Source organism: Fusarium oxysporum, chromosome 7 (genome assembly GCF_000149955.1).
Source record: "Fusarium oxysporum f. sp. lycopersici 4287 chromosome 7, whole genome shotgun sequence".
NCBI lineage: Eukaryota > Fungi > Ascomycota > Sordariomycetes > Hypocreales > Nectriaceae > Fusarium > Fusarium oxysporum.
Window position 1 is genome coordinate 4054172 of NC_030992.1, and position 17353 is coordinate 4071524.

At 48.0% G+C, this 17353-nt stretch overlaps 6 protein-coding genes and 1 non-coding gene across 7 annotated transcripts; 4 read left to right on the plus strand and 3 right to left on the minus strand.

The window, feature by feature from the left end:
* Positions 1–887: 887 nt before the first annotated feature.
* Positions 888–2538, plus strand: FOXG_10717 (uncharacterized protein; the record flags this gene model as incomplete). The annotated part of the gene is made up of 4 exons (XM_018390195.1): positions 888–1061; positions 1113–1215; positions 1414–1955; positions 2002–2538. The coding sequence occupies 4 exons, from the start codon at positions 888–890 to the stop codon at positions 2536–2538; spliced, it is 1356 nt and encodes a 451-aa protein (XP_018248596.1).
* A 316-nt stretch (positions 2539–2854) lies between these two features.
* FOXG_20357 lies at positions 2855–2944 on the minus strand. Its single transcript has one exon. It is a non-coding gene; the product is annotated as a tRNA-Glu (tRNA).
* Positions 2945–4767: 1823 nt separating this feature from the next.
* On the plus strand, positions 4768–5932 carry FOXG_10718 (uncharacterized protein; the record flags this gene model as incomplete). The annotated part of the gene is made up of 2 exons (XM_018390196.1): positions 4768–5152; positions 5199–5932. 2 exons carry the CDS (start codon positions 4768–4770, stop codon positions 5930–5932), a joined length of 1119 nt encoding a protein of 372 aa, XP_018248597.1.
* Positions 5933–7210: 1278 nt separating this feature from the next.
* FOXG_10719 (uncharacterized protein) lies at positions 7211–11152 on the minus strand (the record flags this gene model as incomplete). Its single annotated transcript, XM_018390197.1, has 1 exon — positions 7211–11152. One exon carries the CDS (start codon positions 11150–11152, stop codon positions 7367–7369), a length of 3786 nt encoding a protein of 1261 aa, XP_018248598.1. The 3' UTR covers positions 7211–7366.
* An 879-nt stretch (positions 11153–12031) lies between these two features.
* On the plus strand, positions 12032–13336 carry FOXG_10720 (uncharacterized protein; the record flags this gene model as incomplete). Its single annotated transcript, XM_018390198.1, has 5 exons — positions 12032–12297; positions 12354–12376; positions 12423–12787; positions 12837–12877; positions 12922–13336. 5 exons carry the CDS (start codon positions 12032–12034, stop codon positions 13334–13336), a joined length of 1110 nt encoding a protein of 369 aa, XP_018248599.1.
* On the minus strand, positions 13314–14622 carry FOXG_10721 (uncharacterized protein; the record flags this gene model as incomplete). The annotated part of the gene is made up of 3 exons (XM_018390199.1): positions 13314–14110; positions 14165–14294; positions 14348–14622. 3 exons carry the CDS (start codon positions 14620–14622, stop codon positions 13448–13450), a joined length of 1068 nt encoding a protein of 355 aa, XP_018248600.1. The 3' UTR covers positions 13314–13447.
* Positions 14623–15255: 633 nt separating this feature from the next.
* FOXG_10722 (uncharacterized protein) lies at positions 15256–16478 on the plus strand. Its single transcript, XM_018390200.1, has 3 exons — positions 15256–15466; positions 15518–15566; positions 15616–16478. The coding sequence occupies exons 1-3, from the start codon at positions 15347–15349 to the stop codon at positions 16374–16376; spliced, it is 930 nt and encodes a 309-aa protein (XP_018248601.1). The 5' UTR covers positions 15256–15346; the 3' UTR covers positions 16377–16478.
* Positions 16479–17353: the final 875 nt, after the last annotated feature.

The window sequence follows — 17353 nt, forward strand, 5'->3', positions numbered from 1 at the left end:
TCAGCTGCATGACGCGGGGGAACGGTACTTACTGTTGAATCCCTGCTGCTTTTACCCCATGTCTACTCCGCAACCTTAACCGTTAAGCTTAATCTCCTTCCCTGTTCGGTATGGCCTTGTTGCTGCGGGCGTACAGTTCTGGAAATCCCGCACTCTTAGCGGTGGGGAACAGACTTGGAGTTCTCGTCTACCTGGCTAGGCTTGGTTTGTTAATGTGAGGGCTGATTTGGAGGTCTTCAGGGAGGCAGTGCAATGCGATATTCTCCAATAAGAGAGAAGACTAACGGCTCGTGACGATAACGCCACTGAGGTTGACCATTCTTCTAGAAGAAAAGAAGCATTCTCTAGCTGAATAACTCAAAGCTTAATACGTTCTCGTATGAAATGCAACCTGTTAAACGCTCGGAACTACTATCCATAATGGTTTAACCCATCTTGGCAACGTTTTCTAGCGCTGTGATAAACCTGCTCGTATACTAGAAGCGCAGACCATCTGTTGATCAATGACACACAACACCATGACAGTGTTGTCAGCTAGTTCATCCCTGTTTTCGCAAGACGAGTACTACCCCAAGTTCTTGGCGAGGTTCCACACGGGCCATTAGGTCTAGACCAACTTAATCTCTACTTCCCAGATCTGTCCTCCGAATTTCATGTCTACGGGATTGCCGACTCCTACTCTGCACCCCGCAATGCGGGGGATGGTCAAGGCCATGGGGAACTTGGGGGATGATCACTGCATCCCCAGGTTTCGGTCGCTGTCAAGAAATGTCTATATAACTGTCCTTGAAGCGCCCACTATTTTGTTCTCATCAAGGCAGTCGATCGCTTTGACTACCCAACTACCTCTCACATCTTATAAACTTCTTCTTGACTTGTAATTCATCATGGCCCAACGTGACGACAAGACCGACATCAGGGACGTCGAGCCCCAGATCTTTCAGAATGAGTATCCTGAGAAGGCAATCCCTCAAGTTGAGAAGATTGATTACTCTGGTGCTCATGAGAAGACTGATCCCAAGGAGATTGCTCTTGTGAAGAAGCTTGATCGGTGGATGATGGTGAGTGACTGATTACTGATACAAAGGAGATCAGTGTGCTGACGTTGATAGCCTATGCTTTGGAGTATGTACTGGCTCAACTATCTTGATCGCAATGCTATTGCTCTTGCACGTCTGAATGATCTTGAGGAGGATCTTAACCTCAAGGGAACTGGTAAGCCCTACCGTCACATCTTCAAGGTCTTGACTAACAATGTGCAGAGTACCAAACCTGTGTTTCTATCCTCTTCGTCGGTTACATCCTCGGCCAAATCCCCTCCAACATGTTCCTCACTCGCACCCGCCCCTCGCGCTACATGGTAAGCTGCCTCTCTCCCACTCACTCCCGGTTACAAAAAGACTAACCCGTCAGGGTATCATGATGATGCTCTGGGCCGTCGTCAGCGCCCTCACCGCCGTCGCAAAAGACTTCAAGGGTCTCCTCCTCACCGCTTCTTCCTCGGTCTTACCGAAGCACCCTACTTCCCCGGCGCCGTCTACCTCCTCTCCATCTTCTACACCCGCAAGGAGGTCGCAACCCGCATCGCCATCTTATACACCGGAAACATCCTCGCCACTGCTTTCGCTGGTCTCATCGCTGCTGGTATCTTCCACGGTCTTGATGACGTCGCTGGCATTGCTGGTTGGAAGTGGCTCTTCATCCTCCAGGGTGCTGTTACTTTTGTGATTGCTGTTATTGGCTACTTTGTCCTCCCTGATTTCCCTCTTACCACTCGATGGTTGACTGAGGAGGAGAGACAGTTGGCGCATAACCGTATGGAACTCGATACTGTGGGTAACAAGGGTGAGACCAGCACCTGGAAGGGTCTTCAGCAGGCTGCCAAGGACCCTATGGTATGGATCTTCTGTGCCATGGCTCATCTCCACTTGGCTGCCAACGGCTTCAAGAACTTTGTAAGTCTTTCTACCCCTCAATTTGGGTCAACTACTAACAGGTTAGTTCCCCACTGTCGTCAAGACTCTCGGCTTCAACACTACCATCACTCTCGTCCTCACATGCCCTCCCTACCTCATCGCCGGCGCCAGCACCATTCTCGTTTCATGGATGTCAGGAAAGTACAACGAGCGAACCTGGCACATCACCGCCTCCAAGACCGTCGCAGTCATCGGATTCGCCTCTGCCGCCGCTACTCTCAACACAGCCGGTCGCTACGTCTGCATGGTCATCTTCACCATCGGAACCTACGCCGTCAACAGTCTCATCCTCGGATGGTGCGGCTCTGTCTGCGGTCAGACCAAGGAGAAGAAGGCTGTTGCCATCAGCATGGTTACTATGATTATGAACATTAGCTTCATCTGGACTCCTTATCTCTGGCCTTCTAGCGATGAGCCCAGATATGCTATTGCCATGTCGAGCAGTGCTGCTTTCAGTATTGGTACTGCTGCGCTTGCTTGGGTTGCGAAGATTATTCTCAAGAGGCGAAACCAGAAGCTTCGTGCTCAGGACAGTGAGACTGAGGTCTTTTATGTCTACTAAGGACATTAGATGATGAATTGATGATTTGGAATATCAACCAGAGTTTCTGGGAGAATGGCAGGATTTGAGCAGGAATCGAAGGATATAGAGATGGTAGAGTAGATATGTCAATACTTGGTCTCTTTCGCAATATCAGACTGCTTCACACAATCATGCCTCCCCAGTTTGACGTGCATGTTAGTTGATCACTCAAGACGAATCAATTATCTACGATACAAATTGAATGGGGTTAACAACTAATAATATTAAGTAAAAATGGTGAAATTGTCGTTGGTCGTACAGACAAAAGAAAATCGCTCGAAAGTGCAAAAGGAAACTCCGGTACAGGGAATCGAACCCTGGGCTCCGCGGTACTGATCCCTCAGATTATGAGAGCGCGAAATGTTAGCCACTACACCATACCGGATTAGATGGGCTGATTATACTTTGCCGTTCAAGAATTACGCAATAGGAATGCAAGCAGTCTGCAAAGTACCTGTCCGAGAAATTGGCTCCAGTAATGTTTTCACAGCTGCCCCATATGTCCAGCGACGCCTCGCGAAAGGCACTTGAACAGGACATTTGGTGCGTTCATTCTGGTGAGCGAAGACCTGTGCGACCTACGCCAAAGTCAATGCCTCTGTGAACTGCGAATTAGCATGAACTCGAGGGACATCGATCAGGGCTTTCGTGTTCCTGGTCAACTCAGGTCATGGTGATCAGGCAGTCGTACTTGCGCCAGCATGATAGTGGTATAGAAGATAATCTTGGCGTACTCGGTTGTTAGTCTGTTAGTTCGGTCGAAGTTGATATGGCATTGACCAGTTAAGACGAAGGACAGGAAGATTGCGGCATGAGAGTTCACAGGCAACTGGATAAGAGCAAAAGAAAAGACTGAACATAGTTGAAGACGAAGAAGATGTTAAGCTGATAGAATGGCTTGCCATGTGAGAAGATTAGACGACCGATGATTGTCATTTGTGCCATCTCTGGTACTACCTACAATACAGAAGAATTGAAGTATGAGACTTTATATCGTATGTTCTTCACCGCAATGCTCATACCAATGTCCCTGAGTCCTGTTCAGGCCTGCACTGCCATAAAATCTCTCGACTGAGGTGTTCAATGTGAAGCTTCAAGAAACTTGTCACTACAAGTGAGCATCACAACCGTCTCTCCTCATGCCATTGGCTGTATTGATCCTGTTCTCAGAAGCAACTTCTGGCCATCTTCAATTATGGGATGGTTCACCATCACAAGGCCTCAGATGGCATATGAGACTGGCAGACCAGGCAGCACCCCCAGCCCTGCATCCTGTTCCCTTCCACTGCCAGCTTCACACAACGACCAGGCAAACAAACACTCGAGCCACTGCCAGTGGCAATGGACACTCTCCCTTCTCCCACGTTTTGGGTCTCTTATTAGTTCACACTTCAAATCCGATCAACTCTTCCTTTTTCTTCCTCCACACACCAACATCATTCCCAAACATATCACGCGCAACTGACTACCTTATCCTTCCACCAACAATTTCTTACTTCCTTCTTCTATCATCACAAGTCTTGGGGTAACAAGGGAACTTTCTTATCTATCACATATCAGAGCTGAAGACTTCCATTATATTAGCTCTTGGTATCACAGGAACTGTCCGTCAACTTACTTAACTCAAGGAACAGGGCCAACTCTCTCAGAGTACCACCCATCAACGATTACCTCTCCTTTACACAGTATCATCCTCTTCGATCTCAAACACGTACATTTTTACCTAGTCTCATTTGCAGGACACAAAGTCTTCTGTAGTGTCTTGCTATTTCCACGGAAGACGTTTAGTTATCACATGCCACATCGCTGTTGACTTTGGAGAATTGTCCACAACTTCCTGATCAATTCGTTTCCGCATCTGAACGTCAACGATATCCCCCGCTTGGCTCTACCGAAAACTTAACGTCTTTCTCCTCGCGACAATCGCCTTCGTTTGATCACGCCACGCGTTCGGCACAGACTTCTCACTAGCAAACTTTTACCCTTCTTCCATCTACGCACCAAACGAACCATTTTGCCTACGAGTTGACCTTAAGATCTACACCTCGATATCAACAGCACCACCAACGAAAACCTCCAATCCGCATCACAGTAAGTCATCATTCTTTATCAGTTAACTTGATATCATCCTCATACACAACTTGTCGTTTCCCGTGTCATATTTAATACTAACTCTCTCAGATGCTGTTTCCGTTTTCTCAACTCCCCATGGAGGTCAAGGTAGAAATCTTGCGCTACGTACTCCCACCGATGGCTAGCCCAGTGGATTACGGAATTCACCCACAGGCCGCTTACGTCGCCGCAGAGAATCTGATGTGCGTGTCCAAGGAATTCAAGCAGGTGGTTGAAATGCTTCACTGTATCAAGGCCGTCAACAACGACGATGGAAAGACGAAATTTACCATGGATCCCATACGGGATACTCTAGTTGTGTTTTGGATGGCGCTTCCGAATCCGAGCCCGAACAATTCATGGATTCAGTCCATGAAGGTGGCGGGCTACGAAGTTGACGACAACGCCCTACCAATCCGTCGTCTGATCGCCCATAGCCCATTCCCTATGCAGGCCCGGCCACAGGACCCCTCCGGATTTAGTAAGTCATGAACAACCGTCAATGAAAAAATCGCTAATGTCGATAGTTTCCCGAACCAACCGAGCACAAACCGTTGCGAACACTCTTCGGTGGTTAGACGTGCCTTTCGAGACGGAACTTCCTATGTTCTCTCACTTTCCTTTCTTGGAGGAAGCCGTAGTATCAGTCTCAATGATGAACCGAATGTGGCATATTTCCGGATTCCAAATGGAGGGCCCGGATGTTGTAGCACCACGCGAAAACGGCGAGTCGTGGGGCCTCAACCGTGTTATGCCTCACAATCGTGCTGCCTCGCGATACTTCAAAGCTAAGGGTATTGAGGCTGACACAGGAATCTCTTGGGAGTTCCCAGCCTCTGTCTTTTCCACCAACCACGGATGCCTTATCTCGCAGCCAGAAGATATCGCTTCGCATGTTGATCAGAACGCTGTCCTTATGCAACCGCTAGACCGGCCATTCATTGGGCTATATGGATATAGTCGCGGTACTCGCTCACTGGGAGGCAAATGGGCTGGCTTCCGCTACCACACACATACCCACAAGGTCCAATTCACCCCGCTGGCATGGCACGAAGTCGAGCCGATTGTGCATCGGCTGGGCTACAATCATCACGCGGTCAGCCGTCAACTTCCTGGCGGAAGTGATCCCCAGTTCATCGCGCGCGTCTGGATCATTCGGGAGGGAACAGAGCCGAAGAATGAGCCACATCACTGCTGGGTAGATGTAAAGGAGCCCGAAGAATACGACGAGCCCATGGTGACGCAGATCGCTACCACCTAGAAGATGGTGCGAGATACACTTCTTCGTCGACATGAAAATGGGCGTTACTATCTGGATATGAACTGAGGGAATCTCAGGAGCATATTGCCATGTGAGGGGTGATGAAAGAGGGTAGCATTGGCTGTTGAGGCACACTTGCATCGAATGAATGCTCTAGAGAGACTGGGATAGGAGCTTTAGGATGAGTCGGAGTCCACGTGTCAAGGAGACTTACTGACGGGAGATAAAGGTACGGGTATTGGCGTCTAGGATAAGGTTTGGGAATGAGAAAGTTCTTTTTGTGTGGACTCTTTAATGGCAGGGTTATCTGTCTTTCCTGTATGAATCTTGTTTAGCATAGCTCTTCCCAGCCCATCACTGAGCGGTGGACATTAGCCTAAATTTGAGGATAGTGTAATTCATATGAAGATAGCAAATACTATGGAAAACCTAGGGGAAGATTTAGTGCTTAATAGCTGCGCCTTGTGCCAGGTTTACCAGCGATTGACAGGATAAGGAGTTCTAGGAGACTATAGTTTATATCTGGTGGTTTTAATTTATGGATGGTGACTCTAAGCGAACATTACGTCTACCGGATAGACTAATACGTTTTGCAAAATGCCACCAGACCTTTAATTTTTGACACGAGATAGATAGTAAATACCTTGGACTACTTATTAAGCCTCGTGGTTAATTTTTCAACGGTCGAGTTTTAAGTCCAAAAGGTCTCTTCCAGGAGTCGCGTCCTCTTGGAACCCACTATTAGTGGATGGATAAAGTCCAAACAATTCTCCTTGCCAAAATACTTACAAACTTCTTTGGATCCTGGACAGAACGCGACACAGGTCCGAAGCAGCCGAAGATTTGGAATTTGAAGGAGCTATCTGGCCTACTGTCAAAGATAAATCACAACACCACGAACTCTTGAGAGATGGAATAGACAAGGACTGTGACTTTGGAAATGGATTTCCAGCGGCATAGCACTCAATCTTTACCACTTTCACTCTAGTCTAGTGACTCGGGCACAAACGGTATTGTTCGCTACCAGGCCTGTGATTCGATGAGGGACAGTGACTGATGAACAGCCACTGGCGCAAGAAACTCCAGGTGCCAGCCATTTCAAATCCAAGGAAGAGTGGTTTCAATGCTGCAATTGCCTTTGAGTAAAATACGATGTTTTTGAAGAAATTCCGCTTGTTCAAGACTAAAATTGTGTCCCCAATGTTCGAGCTAGAACATCATTACGAACATCATTTGTGGCTGTTGTACATATGAAACAAGAGCAATGAATGACGAGCGTTCGAGAAAACAACAAGGGTTCAGCTTCAGATCCATCTGCCCGCAGAATCTTGTACTCCTTATCTGTGTTGACGGCCTAAGGTTTAAACTTGTGGCCCGTAATCATCTACATAGTTGCATCTGCCCGCAAGAGATACTTGTTACTCTAAACTGACCTCAGTAGATCTCGAAATGCTCAACTAAATGCTCCGCATCATGAAACAGCATGTCCAAATCAAGCCCATACAAATAACAGTCACTCACCAAGGTCCACCCCTCACCCTCCTTCTTCCTCAACAGAAAAGGTCCATCCGAACCAGGAAAGTAAACAACTCGATCCCCCGATTTAGCTCTCGGACTCGCCAGTCCCAACGACCCCTTCTCACTAGTGAAAAGACATCGACCATAGCTTGCAGATGTGAACTTTTCGGAGAACTCTCTGAGATCATACCCAATAGCTTCGGGTTCTTCGTCTGGTTCCTCTTCAGATGTTGAGTCGGGGTCTTTTTCTTCCTTCTCTTTCCCGACACTTAGCCACCAGAGATAGAACTCGTGGTCGCGAAGAAACACGGATGGATCGGCTGATTCGAGAATACCGGTGCCGCAGTGTCGATACCACTGTGTGAATCCCACGCCAACGCTGAAGAGCTCAGAGCCATGAGTTGCTGTAAGTGTCGTCGCAAAAGCCTCGCTCACTGAAGATTCAGGAGCCTCCCACTCAGGAGCCAGTTTCGCAGTCAAGGTCTCCCACTCTTTCATCACCTTAGCAAAACCCTCAGTCCCCGGTGCGTGACAAACACCAGCTTCAAGTTCAGGTCCAACCTCCCGAACCGTGTCGACCATCTTTCCCCTGATCGTCAAACTTCCATGTTTCGAAAACGTTAAGCCCGGGAGATACTCCCTACCAAGGCTGGCACGAGGAAAACTAAGTTTTGTTCCGTCTGTACACCGAACATCGTAGTTTTCTTCCGCGTCTTTGCGATACGGTGCATACCAATGCTCCTCAGGGAGACTGTTGGTCGAAGTGTCTGTAAAATCTGGGACCCAGGATGGAAGATTTGGATAGCTGTGCTTTGCACCGAGATGCTTCAGGATACGAAGATCTTTAGTGAGAATGAGCACAGCCTGTGCGAACTGACGAAAGATATCTTCCACTGGTAGATCATAGTCAACGGGTATGAAACCTGGTTCGAATAAACCCAAAATACCATAGATCTTATCCCGAATCTCAGTAGTCTGACAAACGCGACTATACCCCAGAATACTCATTGGATCACTCCCAACCTTAAGAAGTCTCAGACTCCAAACGTGACTATCCGGATCAAACCCCTCGATCGGGTGATCACATTCTTTGCCACGCGAAGTCGACAGTCCCTTCGCACCACCTGAAAAGTCTGGCTTCCAACTCACATCAACGTTCCTCCACAGCGTCGAGTCCTCTCCACACATCATGACGGCTCTTTTCGCAAGGGCGATTTCTTGGATCACCCATGTGCGGAAGAACCACGGTCTTTTGACGAGGGCACTCCAAGCGTGGCGTTTATCTTGTGGTGGAGTTGAATCATTGTGGAATGAGTCGGGGATACTCTCGTCGTTGAGATGTTGGAATACGAGATGAGAATCATCGGCTGCGTCGCCGAGCCATACTACGACTTGACGGGCTGATTTGTAGATGTCGCCCATGATGCGGACTTGTTGGTTTCGTTCACCGTAAACGGATTGGTTGATACATAGGGCATCAACCCAGAGTGTTCGGACAGTGTCGGGAGATCGTAGGTGGATCAGTGCTGAGTGAAGGTTTGGTGTGATTGAGATATCTTGATCGCCGAGGTTGATATACCTGACTGGTGTTATGTCTCCCCAGACGTAGGAAAGAGCTTCGTAGTCGGGTTGAAACGTAATATCGCTATCGACTAAGCGTCCGACAAGAGGGTCTGTCCGGTTGCTCGACGGGAGGAGTTCGAGAAGTCTAAAGGAGCTGCTGCTGCTCAGAGGCTGATAAACATCTGCTGAAGAAATGACTCCCAAAGGAGAAGATGGTACTAAGTCATTTACACTCTGCAGAGTTGCGTAAGGGACCTCCTGTCTACCTTTGACCATACTCTCAATTTTCTCATCCCAAGCTCGCCTCTCAAGCGCCACGGTCTGCGCAACACGCCTCCTCACCTCTTCATAAGAGGGCATACTCCACTCCTCATCACCGGAGAGCTTCCCCTCCAACACCCTCACAATCTCAAGTCTCTCCTCAACGTCTCGGAACGACCCTCGACCACCTTTCCTCATCGCAGTGGATGCATCAACATATAACCCAGGACATTTTACATCAGCCCCCGCTTCCAGCAACATCTTGACAACCGGCAAATTACTTTTGATGATAGCGGTATGAAGCCAGCTCGTCTTCTTTGCTTTGAGATTTTCACGATGGAGACGTCGTCTTGAGATGAGAACCGTGTCGATATGTGGACCGGGATACTCCGTGATAAGATATCTTGTCTTCTCATGATGCATTGCACCAGAGGAGAGAAGCCACGTTACCATCTCCCCCCACGACTTGGGGTCATCAGGTAGCGATGCACCGTACTCACTAACACACCAGCGTAGGAGACTCAGTCTTCCTCTCTTCAGAGCTTTCTCCTGCAACGCCCCCGGATCAAGCTTGATACCATATGAAACAAGCAACTTTGCCACATCAACGCTTGAAACCCAGGTTGGCACTTCTTCGAGTCGTATTCCCTTGCTTAAAAGCCGTTTGGCTGCATCAAGCTCATTGTTCTGCGCGCAATATCTCAGCACGGCCTGGTAGTCAGAACTTTCAAGATCGCTCGCGTGTGCCATGAACGCCTCTAGAAATTCGAGAAGGTTTCCATCGTTTCCAAAACGATCTGATGCTATAGCAACTTCGATGGGCGTCAGATATCCCTTTGTGCTTCTGTGGTCGAAAATACAGTGTCGACGACTGCTGGCACTTTCGCCATGTTCTATCAAAGCCAAAACGATATCGATGTTGCAACCTGCGGCTGCAGCATGCATCGCTGTTCCGAAAGTCGAGCCCTCGCCTTGTCCTCCATCAACCATTCTTGGGCCAGCGACATCAGCAGCGGCACCATAAGCCAAAAGCTTCTTCACAAACTCCAGCGCTCCTTTGCGACAAGCAATATGAAGCATCATCACTAACCCCGCATCATCTTTGGGACATGAAAGACCCTGCTCCAGAAGATACATAATGATGCCACCCCAGGTAGCTTCGATATTAAGATCCCACAAGGGTGTGTCGAAGTTAACCCCAGGAGGCCAACCAACCCACGTCATGTCGACGATCTCTTGGGGAGAGATCAAAGCGTCAAGAGTAACCTGAAGAAGGTTGACCTGTTCTTTGAGCTCATCTTCTGCAGGATCCAAAGGCTCTCCAGCTTTGGCGGCCTTTTGTCTCTTGACAAGCTGCTCTGGCCCCCGGCGCTCCTGCACCGTCGAGATATCTGCTCCAGACTCGATGAGGAAGCGGAAGAGCTCCTCATACCCCAAGATACAGGTATAAACAAGCGGCGAATATCCCTCGTCATCAAAGCAATTCACCGCCGCCCCATGAGCTATAAGCAACTTGACCATCTCCAAAAGCTCAGGATTCGACTTCTTCGGGTCCTCACCCAACAACCCCGGATCAATCTTTGCCCTATTAATCGCAACCTGCAACAAATCTCTCTCCCTAACAAACAAATCACCTGCATCATCCTTCTCCAGCAGCGCACGCGCCAGCGGATAATCCACCCTCAGCTCTTTGGCTAGGCACCTACGCACGGCTTCGACGTGGTACGTCTTGAAAACGGGTGATCTTCCATGCAGAGCGAAGAATTCGTCGAGTTTTATTTTCTCGAGATTGGTGAGGAGTTGATCTCTTTCTGCGGAGGGTTTACGGCTGCAGAGGCTGAGGAGCCATTTCCCTGCGATTTCTTCAGGTGAGGCCATCTTTTGTGATTACGGTGAGTAAGATCAAGTCAGCCTGGCTGACGATGTTGAGACTCTGCCTTACAAGCGGGGCTAATGGATCCTGGTTATAATAATTTAGCGCTATATCCATCATCTGATACTTAGTCAGTCCCTATGCTTGAGCTGTGATACCAATTGACATTCTACATGAAACTGTCAGACGCGGTAATTGAGAATGGGCTGGTTTTGAAACAGGCAATATCAAAACTTTCCCTGTACCTGCAGGCCCTCAGCACTGAAATGATCAACATTAAACTTTTCGCCTGCAGCATGTCAATCAGCTGTACTCCGTCTTACATCCGAGCAATACCATCATCAAACTTTCAATAAGAAACCAACCTTGATGCCAACATACGTAATACCTAAAGCTGACCTCGGTAAGTTAAAAGCCATCAATCAAGTACCGATAAATCCTTCACATGGCCCTCAATCCCATAGGTTATCAAAGTTCAGCCGTCGATCACAATCCTTCCGCAGATCTGGGGGAACCCTGAAGCCACGCCCGGCTTGGTCTTAGTCTCAGCGCCATGATCTGTTTCTGTCTCCGATCTGTCAATTACCTTTATCCGAATAAGTCCAACTACATGAAACAGCGCATCCTTTGTTTGTTCTAGTGGTATCTATACAAGCCTCGCTGTAATGTGGCTTGATCGTTTGCTTGGGGCTGGACTTTTGAGTTTTTCCCTGGATTTGAGTTCGATCTATCTATTAGTGCAATAGCCATGTGTTTGTTCCCTGGCCATGGCCAAGGGAATGGAGAATGCAACATGCAATATTTAACAAACCCATTCCCCTCATCATGGGGACTCCCCGTGTTTGGCCGTATTTCTCTATTGTTTTCATTCATGAATCTCCAATATGGGACATTACGGCTTTTTAATACCGGACAGGTACGTCCGTGAAGTTCCCGGAGAAGTCGACATGAATACCGCCAGCATATTCTGGGGCTTTTCTCTAGGCGTCGCAGTGTTTTCAGTTGCCAAAGCATCGGAGCAGAGTTGGAGGGCATGGAAGAGGTGTCGACGGGTGACATCTTATGTCGCTATGATCTGGGCGGTTTGGTTCAGCAGTATGGTCCTTGGATGTTTGGCTTGGGGGTTTCAACGGCAGTACATAGATCCAAGGTAAGTTTATGTTATCCTTCCTGCCATAGTGTTCGTTTTTACTGATTGTAATATAGCTTTGGCTTCTACTTCTCCGTTGGTGCGTCTCTCACTTCACCTACGTACAACCACTTAACAAAATTCAGCTCTGTTTTGGGCCATTCAAGTCCAATTCCTTCTTCAGATCATTCTTAACCGACTCGGTCTCCTGATGGTTGTTCCAGGCCGAGCCACGCGACTCAAATGGATCGTATTTGCAATCATCTTAGCAGTCAACATCAGCGTCTTTATCATTTGGATGCCGGCGCGCCTGCAGATCAATGACCAATGGATCTGGCTGAACAATATTTGGGACAGATGTGAGAAAGTCATATTTGCGGTGGTGGATGGAGCATTAAATGCATATTTCATTTATCTCGTTCGGTCAAGGCTTATTGAGAATGGGTTGACGAAGTATATCCCTCTCTATCGGATGAATCTATTTCTAATTTTCGTGTCTCTTTCATTAGACGTAAGTAGAGTGATTTCTCATGATCTTCTCAATCACTGAAATATTCCAGGTTGTGCTGGTTGGTCTCATGTCTTTGCCAAGTAGCTTGGTGTAAGTGCCTCGATTCTTAGCAGACCTTGACTGACAGTCCACAGTTATCTCTCATTCCACCCAGTGTGCTACCTACTCAAGCTCCAAATTGAAATGAAAATGGCCGAACTCATCACAAAGATCGTCCGGTCATCCGGCGCAACAGGCAAAGACAATGCTTACTACCATCACTCCAGCGCCAACCATGCAAAAAGCATGGCAACAAATACCATAACCAAGCCATCGGCCACCCATTCCCATCCAGGTGTCCATGGAGCATTTCCCGGAAACAACACGACCCGTATCCAGGCTGGTGACCGCGATAGCTCTATTGAGATGGAACTCCAGGGGCGTATGAGTATGAGTCAAAGTGGGATCGTGAGGACAGTTGAGACAACGGTTGCGACTTCACCTGCACAGGTTCACGATTATCATCGTTCAGATAGCATAACGAGCTCGACGGCAGGACTGGCTTTTTAGTAGAAACGCTAGTCACTAGTAATGTTTAATATCTAATCCGTTAACTCAATTGACGTCAATGTTATTCTGATCATTAAAGATCAACATCCCAAACTCAAGGATTAATAATCCTCAATCCCGCGTATACACAAGCTTCCCGCCACTTACCCTCCCCTCCCTCATCTCAACCAGTCCCTTCAAAACGCCCTCCAAGCCACTCCCCCCTCTATTCAGAAAAACGCGCGGCGGCTTCACTAGCCCCTCTTGGAACAGCTTCTCAGCCACTTTGACAAACTTCTTCTGGAATGCAAAATCTGCTGGTACAGCCTCGTAAAACTCATTCTCGTACATCCATGGATTACCTGTGGCTGAGTATGCGAGGATAGATTCGGCGGTGACGTGAGGGTTGAGGCGTTTGACTTCGTGTTCGGGGCCGGGATTAAGGGAGATGTATTTTGCGGTGGGGGATTGTTGGAGGATTGCTGCGGATATTGCGGTGCTGGTGGAGTTGGGATGGGTGTCGAAGATGTAGAGAAGGGGACCGCCTGATAGTCTGAGGATGTCGTCGATGAGAGTCTTGGACTTGTAGTCGAGGACGTGATCCGCACCCAGAGACTTGACATAATCTGTATTACCGGGTGACGAAGTAGCAATGACTGTGGCGCCAGCGAGCTTTGCAAATTGGATTGCTGAGATCCCCATGGCCGTACTGCCACCATAAATGAAGACAGGAAAGGGCTCCTTTGCTGGTGCATCTGGAAGTGGAAGATGGAGATGCTGGTATAAGCCAACGCCCTGTCAAAATCCTCATTAGCATAAACCAACAACTTGCAGAGGGGCCCAGCATACCATCGTGATGAGCGCAACACCCTGAGTCGCAGCATCTTCGTCACTCATGTTATCAGGGATCTTCATCTGAATATCTCCCTTAACGTGAATCAAGTGCGCAAAAGCACCATCATGCTTCCGCAGGATATTCCTAAAAATGTGTCAATACTGGCCATATACCAATATCTCAAGGGCTTTACATACTGCCCGCTAACACCGCCAGCGATTCGATCCCCAACTTTGAAGTCCCTCTTCACTCCAGGTCCAACTTCTACAACAACACCTGCATAGTCCGTTCCTACAACGGCACCAACACAACTCTCATCACCTTCTAGGCCAAGGTGGTAAGCATCGTCTGGGTTGATAGCCCACGCGGTGGGTTTGACTCTAATGTAACCGGGCTCAAGCGCTGGCACAGGAATATCCTGAACCTCAGCATGGCCCGGGCGAATATTAACGAGAGCTTTTGTAGTAGTCATGATCTGTTTGATATCTCAATGCTATTCTGTTGGTAGAAATACTGAGTTCTTTGGGCCTGCTTATAAGCACAGCTCCAAGTTGAAGATTACGTGATGCGAAGAAGTTGTGACTGGCTAATTGTCGTATCTTCGCATATGTCAGCTGTTAAGTCGCAACGTTATCATAAGCTGCTTATCAATGGCTGTGCCTTGTTAATTCATCAGCCCACCTTGTGTTAACTAGAAAATCGAAATTCAAATGCTGTTTTACTATATTAACTAAAGACATTTTGTTCTTACTATCCAGGCCAAGGCGTTAGGTCCTAGACAGCCTTATGTATTAGTTATTTTAATTAAAATCTATATTTTACATAGTAATATATAGAATTTTAAAAAGACTATTTTAGTATACCAGAGCCATAATAAAAATATTATATAACTAAGATATATACTTATATAATTAATAGAAGAGCAGTTATAAACTCTAATTAATCTTAATTACAATAGCTTATTATTAAGAATGTCTTCCCTTCCCTATACCCTGCAAGCCTCGGTTTGTTTTACTCGGCTACCAATCAAGTCCGGGGTACTAAGACTAACTACCCTTCCCCACACCCCGCAAACCTCGGTTGATCCCACTTGGCTACTAATTAAGTCCGGGGTATATAGCCCATCTGTCTCCTCTTTATTTTCTCCTTCATTATTCTTCCACATACTCACATACACACATTCTAAATCACTCATTATGTCAGGTCCCGGTGTTGGTTTTGAGTACCCGCCTGTTAAGGTTACGTGGCTGCAGCGCGATGTACTACTTTTCGCCAGCACCATCGGCGCTACTGCTGATGAGCTGCACTTCCTCTACGTCCGTCGCGATCCTGCCTAGAAACACTGAGCTCGTACTGACTAGACACAGGAGTTCCATCCTAAATTCGCCGTCTTCCCTACCTACCCCGTCATCCTTCGTAAGTCCCGCTACTTGACCCTACAGCCCCAATCATTGACCCATCACAGCCTTCAAGAAGGATTCCCAGGAAGTAGTCGACTACTACAAGGAGAGCAAAGCTGTTCAGATCCCCGGTGTCCCCGAACTCGACTACACGCGCGTTGTCGACGGCCAGCGGAAGATCCAATTCCTCAAGCCCCTCCCAACCACCTCCGCCGGCCGCAACTTCGAAACCCGCCAGAAGGTCATCGGTGTCTACGACAAGGGTCGCCCCGGTACTGTGCTCGAGACGCAGACTGACCTTGTAGACGTAGAGTCTGGCGAGGTGCACACCCGTGTCACCAGCAGCGGCTTCTTCATTGGCCAAGGCAACTGGGGGGGTCCCAAGGGTCCAGCTACGGAGAACTACCCTCCACCAAAAGGGAAGGCTCCTGATGCTACGATTGAGGTCCAGACCAACGCCGAGACGGCGCTTCTGTACAGGTTGAATGGCGATTACAACCCGCTGCATGCTGATCCTGAGCCTGGGCAGAAGATGGGTTTCGGAGGGACAATTATGCATGGGCTGTACTCGTGGAACTCGACGGCTCATTCACTGTTGAAAGAGCTGGGTGGTGGGGATCCTGCCAATATCAAGGAGTACCAAGCGAGGTTTGCTAGTCCGGTGAGGCCGGGCGACAAGCTGGTTACGCATGCGTGGGTTACGGGGGTCGACCAGGACGGTTGGGCCGAGGTGAGATTTGTTACGCAGGTCGCCGGTGGCAAGGTTGTTTTGAGCAATGGATTGGCTTTGATGAAGGTTACGAGCCAGGGTAAGAGTAAGTTGTAAACTGCTTGTCTTAATAGAGATATCTATGTATGCCGATCCATGAGCTGCAATTTGTTACTGCATTGCGCTGACAGAATACTGGTGAGCCTTCTTAGACCAGGCGCTCTTCTTTGATTGCCGGTGCTTCGGCCTACATGGCGTTCATAACCAAGGCTGACAACCTGGTGAGAGAGTCAGCCAAGCCCTCCTTGTGTTGTCTTTATAAGGCGAGACTATTCTTTTTCGTATTTAAACATATGAGCAGCGAACGTCTCTATCTACAATTATTAAGTCCTGGATCAATCTGTACTTGCCCACAAACCTCTAGAAGGATAATCATCTAGAAACAAGGATGACAGAGGTGGATTATAAGGTGGCACAATGGCTTCACCATTGAAATTACCAAAGCAAGAAGCTCAGAGGAGACTGGTCACCCAGAGTAGAACATAGATCGTAGTCTGTAAGACGGAATGTTGCCTCGTCCATCCCCATAGTCCATGTACCAAGGTTGTTATACATACTATCCGGCTCCAATGTCTGTTGCGCGATATCAACGTTTGCCTCGGAGTCTTCAAGCACCTCGGGATGTATTATTGTGTCACGAGACCTATCTCCTGATCTTGAGCTTGAGCATGGAATATTCCTATAGGCCGTAGCATATGGGAGGCTTTGGAAATGCTGTACTTTCTTAATGCCTGATCCCTTGTAAGGATTGGCCCTGCCAATTCTAGAGGGTCCAGCTCTAATATATCCATAAATACCAAAGACTCAACCTTCTTACCTGGGATACAATATCCATCATGTCGTGATCTAGTATCACTAATAAAACCGATGCCATAAAATCGATCAAGATTCATGGTCCAGCACTACTCTGCCTCAAATGTAGGCTCAATAGATTTATTTCTGGAAATCCATTCCTTTGGCGCAGCACGATATAAGCAATCCGGCAGGATTTGTTGTTCACAATTAAGACCTTACCTAAGAGCCTTTAATTACTG

What these genes read in the sequence shown, in the direction of transcription:
- FOXG_10722 (XM_018390200.1), top strand. Translation starts at nt 15,347, where the DNA reads ATGTCAGGTCCCGGTGTTGGTTTTGAGTACCCGCCTGTTAAGGTTACG. An exon ending in ATGAGCTGCACTTCCTCTAC is followed by an intron (nt 15,467 to 15,517) that starts GTCCGTCGCGAT and finishes GACTAGACACAG; the next exon opens with GAGTTCCATCCTAAATTCGC. An exon ending in TACCTACCCCGTCATCCTTC is followed by an intron (nt 15,567 to 15,615) that starts GTAAGTCCCGCT and finishes GACCCATCACAG; the next exon opens with CCTTCAAGAAGGATTCCCAG.